Below are 12,986 nucleotides of genomic sequence, written 5' to 3' on the forward strand. Positions count from 1 at the left end.
TTGAACTTCATTGAATTCAACAACAGCAGCTTTATCGTTGAACACCAGCAGACTCCGACATGCTGGTTTCTGTTTCAGAGGCTCTGCTGTTTGACACTGAGTGAGGGCTCCAAGGCTTCTCACACTCACACACACGCAGACACACAGCTCTACGTGTGTGCACGTGTGTCACCCATCGCAGAACTTACCTACAACTTATGGCAGGTGTATGCTGGACGTATGATCCATACGCTGCATACTCGCCGTACTACGACGTATACCAGCGTGCTTTAGCGTGCTCTTAACTTATACAAAACTTACCTAGAACTTTGGTGGCCTAGAGGTCTAAGCGCCCCACATACAGAGGCTACAGTCCTCGTCGCAGAGGTTGCAGGTTCGACTACCGGCCGCCACCATTTGCTGCATGTCCTCCCCTGCTCTCTACTCCCCACATTTCCTGTCTCTCTTCAGCTGTCTATTTATTTATTTATTTATTATCTAAAAGGACCATGCATATTAATTAACACTTCAGTAAATATGCCAGAGTTAGCCAAAGGCTAGTTTACATCCGTAGTCCCTTGCCAGATGTCAAAAAGGCTCCCTAAAAAGATCAAGATTAAACAAAGATAAAATAGGGTAAAATAAGAATGTAGAGAGAAACCAAAACACAAACAAACAAACAAACAAACAAACAAAAAAGAGAAGAAAAGAAAAGTATAAATAGCACCATACGATTAAAAATGACTAAAAGCTACATAAGGACATGATATGACAGTCTTTGAGAAAGTGTCCATGGACATAAAATACATGGAGCAAGACAATCAGGAAGCAGCAATAAGGAAATGTTAAAGAACACATGCAGACACAACAGGACATCATTTAACAGTCCTGTACACATTTGCATCAGGCAGTGTCTATCAATCATTAAACTAGCTGCATGCAATTCAAATGTGAATATGCAACACAAGCAAGCAACAAAAGGCAAAGAAAGCCCCAAAACATAACTTTAAAAAACAAAATAAGTTGAGCGTATCACTCCACTTAAAGCAGTGATCAACCGTTGTATCGGTTTCAACAGCGACCCTGTTAACTGGAGACTTTCAGCTGGATGCATCCCTCACAAACGTCTTTAGATGATCATTCAATACTTATCTGATGAGGATATTTTGACATGTTAATAAAAACAAAATGCATACATTCCTGAGGACTCCTTCTGTGTTTCAAACACTGAAACTTTCAGCTGAAGGTCTCGAGTTTACAGGGTCACTCTTAATACCGTAACACCAGGAGCTGACTCGTTCGCAGTAGGCTCAGAGAAGAGGAATGTTATGTTAAGTCCCTGGACTTTTGAAAAGTACTATCCCAGCAAGCAGGGGCTTTTCAGGGGGAGATTAAGTACCCAAGAGCTAAATTTAGACCTTGGTTCCTGCTTTCAGAGCATGCATAGTTCCTTAAAAGGTCCCTAGCTTCTGGGGAAGGTTCCTGTGGTCAAAAAGCACCTCATGAGATGGAGCAGACAGCAGGGTCAAATATTGTTGGTGCTATCAGCGGCTTCAATCCATTCTTAATAAACTCACTCCTGACCAGAATGATTAGCTGGATTCTCACTTGATTAATTTCCTCAGTAAACACTTCTCCAGTGACTTCTCTATTACCAGTTTAAAGTTTTCCTTGATACAGCAGACATCAGGTTGTTTTAATCCAACCTCTCATCCAAGTGTGGTCACATCTGGCTCTGGATGGCAATAGTTAAAATGTCAAACTGGAGGCTTCAAAAACTGCAGTTCTCAAAGGTCAACTGAGTTCATCATGCAGATCTCTGTTTGAGTAAAGAGCTGACTGTAAAGATGACTTTCTCCTGGTGTGAACAAAGGCTCCGAGCGAGGCTTCTACCAGTGGTCCAGAGGCATTCGCATGCGGTCCAATCTCAACTTCCTCCTGGACTGGGCCCACACAGCTGGACTGGGAGAACTGGCCTTGAAGCATACACACACTCTCTCATCTGCAATTAATCTGCTGGCTACACCCAGAAAGAATTTACTACAGGTAACACACACACACATGCACACACACACTCACCAGTCACATGTCAACCTGATGATTAAGAGATGTGATTTCAACAAAGTGCTCTTTTTTTATGACATACTCTATAGAGGGATACACTCTTTATAGTGTTTTTTATATACAAAAGCATTAAAGCTCCAGTGAAGAGATTTTGGTTGGTTATAAAGTAGACTGAATTTAGCACTGATGCCTCTTTAAGAGCTACAGAAGTAAACCAAACCATCAGAGATTTACTCTGCAGTTCTTTTTGTCACCTGAAACCACACATGGGGGGTAGGTGTCAGAGAAGGCATGCCAACAAGAACTGTTTTCTTCCACAGCAAAAATTCCTCCAGAGCAAAAGAAATGACCATTAAAGCAGGGTGCAGTTGTCTTTTAAGCTCACATGAACAGGATAAAATCAGCAGCAACGTAAGATTTGGAAGAGGAGACACCAAAATCAACACAAACAAAAAGTTCTTGACAGGAGCTTTTAACCCTAGAACACTAACGTAGCATTTAGTAACACCATCACTAACATTGGGGGTTTTTTTTACCAGATATAATATACCTGATGAAAAATACTTCAACATCAAAATATATCATAGTAGAACAATACATTGTGAATTGAAGTACTCCTCTTGTATTATCCAGTATGAAACATCTCATACAATGCGAAAAAAGTATCATGGTGAGACTATAGACTGTATATATAATGGACAGCATAGCTCTGCCTTTTTCCCATTGTACGGTTTTGAAGCCAAAATATCCCGTTCCAGAACGCTGCCATCTTGTACATTTTCTGCAGCCAGAGTCTGCACAGTGGGGAATTTGTGTGTTTCCACAGTAACAAGCCCCGCCCTACAGTGTATCATCCCAAGGTCCTATGGAGTTTCTCTCTACAGCAGCTGTCAATCAAAGTGAACCAGGATGTAAAACCCTGTTTTTTTAACCTCTAATAACGAAAAAGAAACTTTTCAGAAAAAAGAGGCCTTAAACACAAAACAGTCAAATAATAACTACATATCACCACAGCATACGGATGTGAGAAACCACGGGAGAGCAACATGAAGCTACTCAGGGACCCATGCAACTCAGACAACAGCAACATAAAATCACATAACCACAATCGCATGGGTGAAAATCAACGCTCATTCTTTTCCTTTTTTTTAAATGTGACTATCATTTCCAAGTTAAATCTGATATTTAATCACCGTATGTTTCTGGATGTTTTGAGGGAATATGCAAAATAAACAGGATTTAGTGTCCGAGAATGTGAAGCTGCCCAAATCAGCGACACATCGGCTGCAAAATAGAATTTCAAAACAGGAAGAGAACTTTACCTCAGACTGGAAGACAACGTGTTTTAATTCTAGCATTGAAACAATGTCATAAAAAGTAAACGCTGTATGTGGAAGACTTTCTTAGATTAACATTAATCTCACCAGGAGGCAAAATGTAAAGCTCTTTCCACAGAGACGTGGCTGAGACAGCACACCAGCCACACTCTTGATAAATCACATTCAACCTTCAGCAGGGTTTAGATTTTTAAAGGTAGCTAAATCATTTAAATGTTGCATTCTTTGGAGATCATTGAAATCAAATGTTTTTCATCCAAATGCCTTTTATCCAGTGTGACTCCAAAGACAGACAACATATGAGAAACATGCCTTATTATGTCTCATAGAAAATGGTGTGATAACATCTAGTCAGAGAGTCTTGGGTGCTGAGGCTCCACAGAGCAAAATCTTAATAAAACTTGTTTTTGACATGGTGTCCAGACACATGTGGTGACTGTGACCTCTGCCTAACCCTGACCCCTAAACTAATGAAAGGTTACAGCTCAAGAGGCAGAAAATTATGAGTTAATTAAGATTGGTATTGGTTATTATCCAAAGGTCAAAACATGAACATATATTCTCTGAATGAACTTGAGCAGCAGTTTCATTTGTCTTTGTAGACGCTCTGCAGGCCAGCCTACAGTGATGAGTTCAGGTACCAGAGTTTGTGATGAATCCTGAAGCTCTGTGCTGCTAAGAGTTCAAGAGATGTAGTTCACGAGAGACAGCATTTTGTAAATTTAAGAAGTGGACACAACTCTGTGACCTCGACCTTTAGTTTGTGAACCCTCTCTTTACACAAGCTCAGCATTTTGGAAGACGAACATTCCGTGCATCATTTCTGTAATGATTATCATGTTGTGTTGAAGATGTCAAACTAAGGATGGAGTCCATTAACTGATTAAAATGAATAAATAGGTAGGCTAATTTTAACAGGATTCATGCAGTGTGAACTTTTCAGACTTCTGACTTAGTGCAACCAGCAAAGTCACCACGCCCCCTGCTGGCCATCAGAAAGAGTGCAGGCTTAGGCACTTTCTCACTGATATACCCTTAAAGCCAAGAGGACATGTCCACTTATACGCACTCTAAAATGTTCATAATCAATCTATCAATCAAGCTTTATTTATATAGCAGCTTTCATACAAATCAAATTCAATACAAAGTGCTTTACCTTTTAAGTGTCGCTATTAACTTAGTCTTACATTATTTATTTATTATCTAGTTAAATTTGGTTCATACTTTAAGTCATATAATGTCTTATTTTAAATCACTATAGACACATACAGTATATGTTATTTATTCCATTCATTTTTTATTTGTATCTATTTTAATGTATTATGGATTATTTGATTATTTATTTAGTTATTAATTAGATCTTATCTTGTGATTTTTACACCTCATCTCTCAGCATTTTAAATATTTAGCATTTTAGTGTCTTTTAGTCTTTTATTTTCTTATTCTTTTATTTTATTTTGGTGAGCTTAATTTCACTGAGTTTTAACATCTTATGTTTCCTCCAGTGTTTCCTCATTAAGGTATAATGACAGCATTTCCTCAGTTCACTCAGCAATTTTATATTTGAATTTATTATTATTATTATTATTATTATTATTATTATTATTATTATTATTATTATTATTATTATATTTTGTATATCATGTTCTTTACCTTGCATATGGATTGTATGCTGGGATTGGAATTGTGGTGGGGGGGTGGGGTCTTCTTCTTTTTTGTTTTTTTATTTCTAATTTATTTTATTTTATTCCTCCTATTATTTGTTATATTTACAGCACTTTGTGTTCCAATATCATTGTGTGAAAAGTACTTTACAAATAAATTCTGATTGATTGATTTATAGGGATTGAAAACTAGAGAAAAATGCAGAAGTAAAATAACGGCAAGACATAAAAAAAACAAAAATGGATTCTAAAGTAAAGACAAACGCACACCAACAACATTAAAATATATATAATTAAAAATAAGTTAAAGCATCAAAATAAGATAAGATAAATAAAGATTAAGATAAATAAAATGGAGTAAGGATAACAGTTGAAGATAAATAAATGCAGTAAAAATATCTATAAAACTGAGTAGACAAATAATACATTTAAGAAAATAGTTACAACAAATAGAATAATAAAACAACATTAAAGTCAATATAAGAAAATTAAGTGATAAAGTTATGAAATCCTACATAAAAGCCAAACTGAATAGACAAGTTTACGTTTTTAGTTTACATTCAAAAGTCTCAATATCTCCATAATACATGTTAAAAGAATCAATCACCTCTGCAAAGTAGAAGATTTTCACCAATGATTTAAAGCCTGCAAACAGAAGAATGAATCATTCATGTTTATACAAAGCTGTCAGTTTATCTGTGTTTGTGTGCTCACGTGCTCGTCTCTGCAGAAATCATGGGTGACCCTGCGGTCTGAGTACCGTGCTCTGAGTCCGGCCCAGCTGAACCACCTGCTGAGTCTGTACAGCCCGGCGTCTCCCTTCAAACACACCTGGGCCCCATCTGTCCATGACCAGGCTGCAGCACTAAAAACTGGTGAGAGGTCACGATACGATCAGCCATTCTACACTCCTGATGTTCACAGTACAGAAAGTGAACTTAAAGAAATGCAGAAGATTCTTTTAGACCATTTCTACTTTCGACCATCCTTCCTCAGATGACATCTTGGAGAGTTTTGACACCCATCATCCTCTGGTGCTGCCGGACAGCGGTTACCAGTTCCAGCTGAGGACCGAGGTCACAGATTTGTTCCTGAGTGAACAGCTGGACACGCTCAAAGAGTTCATCTCATCCCTCTGTGCCTCAAAGTATGATGTGGTCAACGCAACTGATGAACAAAAGGTACAAAAAGCCATCACCATAAAGGCTGACAACATCTCGTGTTTCAGTATTTGTCAGACTTTAATAGTTCAAATGTTTATTGAAGCAGCGGAACATTGTGTGTGTCTGGCGTCTAGGCCCTGACCTCATCTCTTCTTGCAGATTCATTTCTTACATGCAGAAATTTAGGAGTGAGGACTTAATATCTTGAACCCCTTAGCTGAGGCCTGCAGGTGGATGCTGGGAGGTGGTGAAGGGCAGCAGTTGATGGGAATCATGCAGCTTAATAAGACCGCCAAATTAGGAGGATGGGTTTGTCATGTGATTTTGAGAATAACACGTCATGTGTTAAGTCAGTGCAGTTTGTTATTGCTGCCTAAACTAGCTTGCTGGCATCCCTCCACTGTTGCCATGCTGAATTCATTAGGCATGAACTGCATGTATTACATGAGCGACTTGTCCTTTGGGGCATGAATGGATGGCATGTGTCTATGGGGCGCTGTTTGTAACGTTGTGCTTACTGACAATAACAGCAACATTTCTCCACATTTAGCTCCAAAACGTCTTAAAAAATGTAGGTGAGAATTTTTAAAAGTCACTTTTTTATCACATTTAGAGGAATATTCGTGATCTTTCTCACATTTCATTTTGTTGTGACAAATATATTAAAGTTAAAATCACTGCTAAATCCAAATGTTAAATCTTAATTTTAAATGTTAAATCTAAGTGTTAAATGTTTAATCTTAATGTTAAATGTTACGTCTAAATGTTAAATCTAAATGTTAAATGTTGCTCTGCGATCCTAAATATTTAGCTAATATGCAAATTCACACAGCCTCAAAATAAAAGCTTCATTAAGCGATACAGACTTGTGCGTACCACAGACTGGGTCAGTACTGACTCTGAGTGTTGTGAAATCTCTCAATGGTCTCAAAAAACTGCCTTTCCAAAGTTTTCTGCTTAATCGGTGCACAGTTTAGACTTATCAGAGCTAAATTTGGGAGAAATGTTTCTGATTTTTTCAGTGTGCACAACTTAACAAACGAAGCTCCATAGGTGTCTGACTTTTGGAAGTTGCAATATTTAAACCAAAGTACATACAAACTGAACTGAATGGTTTAATGCTCTTGATTTTCAGGTTGGTACCAGCCCCGCTGAGATGAAACTAACAAAGATGGTCATCCATCCAGCGAGCATTCAGGAAACTTTAGATAAATCTGCAGCTGAGATATTCTTATCTCAGTCTTCTCTCCATGAGCTCCAGTCCCCCTCGTCTCCCTCTGCTGCCCTGCCTCCATCACCCCCATCACCACGCTCTCCTCCCTCCATCCAGTGTTTTAATGAGATCAGCACCAGTGGCGCCCTCCTGTTGTCCCATAAGCTCAGAAACCTGGAGATACAGGGCAGAGAGACGGACACAGGTTCCATACGGAGGTCAGCTCTGGACCCTACCTGTCTCCCCACCCCACCCAACACCCCCCACATCATTCATCCCATCGACCTGGTGAAGGCGGATAAATGGGTGAGGGGTGAGAGTGAGACACTGCCCTGGTCCTCGAGTGTGGATTCATATGATAAAGGTAAAGTGCAGAGATAACTCACCACTCTACTGTTTGTCTGTAGTAGGAGAAACATGACCTTTTTTTTTTTTTACTGTAGGTGGACTGATGTTTGAATGTCTGTCCGCTCTGAAAGGAGACACTTTTAAATCCGAGTACCCCAGTCTGAAAAGGTTTGTGAAGCTCAGAGAAGAAGAGGAGAGGCAGCTGGGGGAAGAGGTAGATGATCATTACGATGACGATGACTACGAGCTGTTTAGCATCGAGCTGGAGCGAGGTGCATGTGGAGTTGGTCTTGCCCTGATTGACACACGGGTGAGTGAAAGAGACGTACACATATCTGCATTAAGGGATGATGTAAAGTGAATGAGTGAATGACAGGGTGAGCAGGATGGATGACAGTCAGGATTGTAATGTGCATGCTCCCATTCACTGAACATGATACTGCTTGTTACATAGCGACCAACTAAAGACACAAACAAGTTAAGTAAGGGATAATGGATGTTAGCAGGTAGTTATGTAAAATAGAATCCCAAAAGGGTGAGATGACGTGTGATCAGTTTGACTCTGGTGTTGCTCATGTTAGTGAAAGTTAATAACCGTGGTCAAGGGGTTTGACCAATCAGAATCAAGCATCTTAAACAACTGGAAGATCATTAAGAAAGTAGGGTAATAATATCGATTTAAAGATGATTTATTGATTTAAAGATGATTGATTTACATAGCTAAAAAAATGGTCCCGCCATTTCCACATTCATTAACGTGTCCATGGCAGTGGATTGTTATCATCCTCTTTACCTGAGAGATAAATATTAAACTGAACATTTAAATTCACAGTCAAGTTAAACATTAGGAATATTTATATCCTTCAGAGCTTTGCAGTTGACACTCTTTTAACTTTAGCCTTTTGGGTTTAAGTTACTTTGTAGTGATCAGTAAAGGTTATGGAAAATATCTCCCTCTCCTCAGCATCCCTCTCTGTGCCCCTCTCACTGCTCTTGAGCACCCACTTTCAAACAAGATCCCTTCATGATAAGACCATCCCCAAAATCATTATAAGACACCAAAGCATGCTGTGGTAGAGACAATGGGAACAAAGGTGACGCACAGCATGACTCCTTCAACCTTCTTCCTTCATCTTTAAGGACACCTCCCTGAGAGTGAAAGGTGTCTTCATCCGTGCTGTGGTCCCAGACTCTCCAGCAGCCCGGAGTGACAAGCTGCAACCAGGAGACCGAATCCTGGCTGTTAACGGTGTCAGTCTGTTTGGACTGGACTACCAAAGGTGTGTCGATTTATGTCTGAGCAAATTCTGACAGCAGTTTGTTGTTATTTTCTGATCTTTTACACCTATTTGTCTCCGCCAGTGGAAAGGAGCTGATCCAGTCTTCAGGTGACCGGCTGAGGTTACTGGTGGCCAGATCTGAATGGATGGCGAAAGCTATAAAGGCTGAATGCTGACAGAGCTTTCCTGGAGACATTAAATGCACCATGAGTGCACTTAGAGCTGAATAGAAAAGAGATGATTGGACACTGAATCACCTCTGCTGTCCCTTTTTTCTGCACATCACTGTCAAGCCTGGCTTTAGTGAAGCCTTGATTTAAGTCGTGTCTTAAACCAGATGCTGAAGGTTACTTGACCACAGTCTGATTGCCTTCTAATCACAGAGTCCTCCATACAGTCACCACTAGAGGAGCCATATGAGCGAGGGACAACTTGTACTACAATACATGCTATTAAAAAGACATCTTGGGATATGAAGGCCTTAAACAAGTTGGTGCTGTCACCTGGATGTCCATGCACCTGTAAGGGTCTGCTAAGTTTGAATGCTTGGCCAGATTGGTCATCTAATCTCTAATCTAGTCTGCTTCGCTTTAACAAATCAACCGTGGTACGCTCTGGTTTGGCCAAGGTGTCAAATCATGCACCCCATGTATAGAAGTAACAGTCCTGGGTTTGATTCCCATTTACCACATGTAATCCCCCACTCTCTCATTCCTGTATCCCGTTAGATACACAGTCTTTGCTTCTCAATAGAGGCATGAAATAATGAACAAAAATAATGTAAAAGTAGAAGAAAAGGCAGCCGGGGGGATGAGGGACTCCAGTTTAGGGGCTTGAGAATTTAATCTCTGCTTTCTACGATGTGGTTCTGTTGGCTCCTTCGAGCTGGGACCTCCAGCAGGCATTGGGGGGGTTTGCAGCTGAGTGCAAAGAGGCCGGGATGAGAGTCAGTACCTCCAAATCTGAGGCCGTGGTTCTCTGCTGGAAAAAGGTGTATTGCTCTCTCTGGGTAGGGAGCGAGTCTTTGCCCCAAGTGGGTAAGTTTAAGTATCTCTGGGTCTTTTTTGCGAGTGAGGGTAAAGTCGAGCCTGAGATCCACAGGCGGATTGGTGGTTACCAATGTGGTGAAGAGGGAGCTGAGCTGGAAGGCAAAGCTTTCAATTTACCAGTCGGTCTACGTTCCAACCCTCACATATGGTCATGAGCTGTGAGTCATGACCGAAAGCATAAGACCGCGTATACAAGTGGCCGAAATGAGTTTCCTCTGAAGGGGGTCTGGGCTCAGCCTGAGAGATAGGGTCAGGAGCTCAGACATCTGGAGGGAGCTCGGAGTAGAGCCGCTGCTCCTACGCATCAAAAGGAGCAAGCTGATGTGGTTCAGGCATCTGATAAGGATGCCTCCCGGACATCTCCCTTTAGAGGTGTTCTGGGCATGTCCGTTTGGGAGAAGGCCCCGGGGTAGACCTAGAACTCGTTTGAGGGATTGAATATCTCACCTGGTCTGGGAACGCCTCGGGATCCCCCAGGAGGAGCTTGAAAGTGTTGCCGGGGAGGGGGATGTCTGGGCTGATCTGATTGGACTGTTGCCTCCACGACCCGACCCCAGATAAGTGGAAGTAAATGGATGGATGGATAATAGAAGAGAAGTTAATGTTCTGGTCCAGCTTAGAATAAAGGGTGCTTCAGTGTAGAATAATCAGCTGTACTTTTGGTAAGTGGACTGAATTTGTGAAGCTCTTCTTTAGTCCTTCAGACCACTAAAAGCACTTTTACATTACATGTCACATTTACCTGTTCACCCCACATTCATACTCTGATGCCAGAGGCTGCTCTGTAAAGTGAACGTCAGTATTTACTACAAGTCTCACAATGGCCGCACTTTAGAGCTGCTCTGTTGTTGACACTAAATCACTCTAACCCAACGTTAGTCACGTGTGTGTCGTGAAACAACGAGGCCTTACTAATGTGTCGTTTCATTCTACTCTGTACTTTAGGTTTTTGATTCATCATCTACATAAAGTGATTGGATGTGTGATAAATGTTATTGATAAATACTCTTCTGAATGATAAATGTATCGTCAAACATGTTGTCTCATTTATTTAATGATTCTTCCATAAGCAGGATGTTTCTTGAGCTGTCATTGTTCCAGTTTGTCTGCAGTCACAGAGAGTGATGCCGCTGTGTTTGTCCTCTGAACTATAGGGTCCAGATCTGATTGTTATTTCTTTTTTGAGCTGTTTTTTTTGGTTGTCTGTCTATTGTTTCAGCAATAAATACATTTAAACTCTACTGGCGTGTATTCTATTCAGTCACACTTAACAAAGCATGAAACACAAACGAACAAAATCAATCATTTTTTAGTCTGATATCAGGAAACTAAAGACCAAAAATTATACGTGTGGTCTGTAGTTTTTTTTTAATGGCTGAAAACATATTGTGAAAAAGTCTGATATCGGCGCACAAGAAGTACATGTTTCAGCCCTGAGTAATTCAGGTTACACAGTAAATTCATTGAAGGATCACCTTTTGTCTCCCACACCACCTAGTGGATGCAATTGAGTATTACATATACCATAATTTAAATGATTCAACATTTGAACATTGATTTAAAGGCATTCATGCATAAAAACACAATTAAAAACATTTCATTTAAAATTGTTATCAATATATATAAGTCGGTATGGAAGCCCTAAAAGGACATGATTAAATACATTCTGTTTTCTCAAGATAACGTGTTATTTCTGCCGTTATATCAAAAAGAAACAAAGCTTGTTATCTTGAGATCTGGACTTATTTTTCTCATGATAACGAGATCATTTATCTCTTTTTATCCAGAGAACAAAGCTTGTTTTTTGTGTTTTTGATCTTCAACCTGTAAAATAAATGTCTCTTAACAAAATGTCTTTGCTGAAGCAAAATTGTCTAAACAATTGTTTTATGAAAAACAAAACAAAACAAAAAAACAATCAAATAACTTGGTAACAGGCCTATCCACCTGAAGTTACTTGGTTACCATATGTATAAATCTGCTCCTTTTATGTTTAGTACAAAAGTCCTAAAAGGACATGATTAAAAAAAATCACTTGCTATGTTTTCTCCTCTTATTTTTCTCATTATCGCGATACAACAAAGCTTGTTATCTTGAGGTATAGAGAAAAATAAGTTGGGATCTTTAGTATAAAAGATAAAGTATGTTGTAAAATTGAGAAAACAGAGAAAATATAATGCATATAATCATGTCCTTTTAGAGCTTCCTTAAATACACACATACATTTAATTTAAAACTCATTAATATATATATGTGGGAATGGAATTCTTCAATAAACTTAACTTCATACTCCAAACTTTGCTAAAAATGCAAATATAAAACATATATTTTCCCCAAGCGGTGAATATAAACTACAGTCAAAAGTTTGTAAACACCTTCTCATTCAAGGGTTTGTATTTATTGTAATGATTGTAAACACTGTAGATTAATACTGAAGACATCAAAACTATGAAAGAACATATATGGAATTATTTAAATAACAAAAAAGTGTTAAACAAAGCAGAATATGTTTTATATTTTAGATTCTGTAAAGTAGCCCCCTTTTTTCCTTCATGACAGCTTTGCACACTCTTGGTATTCTCTCAGTCTGCTTCATGAAGTGGTCTCCTGGAATGGTTTCTAATGAACATGAGCCTTGTCAAGAGTTCATTTGAAGAATGACTTGCCTTCTTAATGTGTTTGAGACCATCAGTTGTGTTGTTCAGAGGTAGGGTTAGTACACAATGGATAGCTCTATTTGACTACTGTTGTAATCCATATTATTTCATAGTGTTGATGTCTTCAGTATTAATCTACAATGTTGAAAATAAATAAAAAAAATTAAAAAAAATTGAATGAGTAAGTGTGTCTAAACTTTTGACTGGTAATGTACTTAATATTAAACTTAAT

General features: G+C 39.2%; 1 protein-coding gene across 1 annotated transcript in view; it reads left to right on the forward strand.

The window, feature by feature from the left end:
• The window catches only part of LOC117830542 (ras-associating and dilute domain-containing protein-like), a 43,838-nt gene extending 32,500 nt beyond the window's left edge, over positions 1–11,338 (forward strand). Inside the window, exons 12-18 of the mRNA XM_034708699.1 lie at positions 1,853–2,025; positions 5,775–5,919; positions 6,041–6,225; positions 7,343–7,784; positions 7,864–8,078; positions 8,909–9,048; positions 9,131–11,338. Coding sequence (XP_034564590.1) covers positions 1,853–2,025; positions 5,775–5,919; positions 6,041–6,225; positions 7,343–7,784; positions 7,864–8,078; positions 8,909–9,048; positions 9,131–9,224 — 1,394 coding nt within the window. The 3' untranslated portion in view covers positions 9,225–11,338. The remainder of the gene's footprint in view (positions 1–1,852; positions 2,026–5,774; positions 5,920–6,040; positions 6,226–7,342; positions 7,785–7,863; positions 8,079–8,908; positions 9,049–9,130) is intronic.
• Positions 11,339–12,986: the final 1,648 nt, after the last annotated feature.

The sequence above is a fragment of the Notolabrus celidotus genome, chromosome 18 (genome assembly GCF_009762535.1).
Source record: "Notolabrus celidotus isolate fNotCel1 chromosome 18, fNotCel1.pri, whole genome shotgun sequence".
Classification (NCBI taxonomy): Eukaryota; Metazoa; Chordata; class Actinopteri; order Labriformes; family Labridae; genus Notolabrus; species Notolabrus celidotus.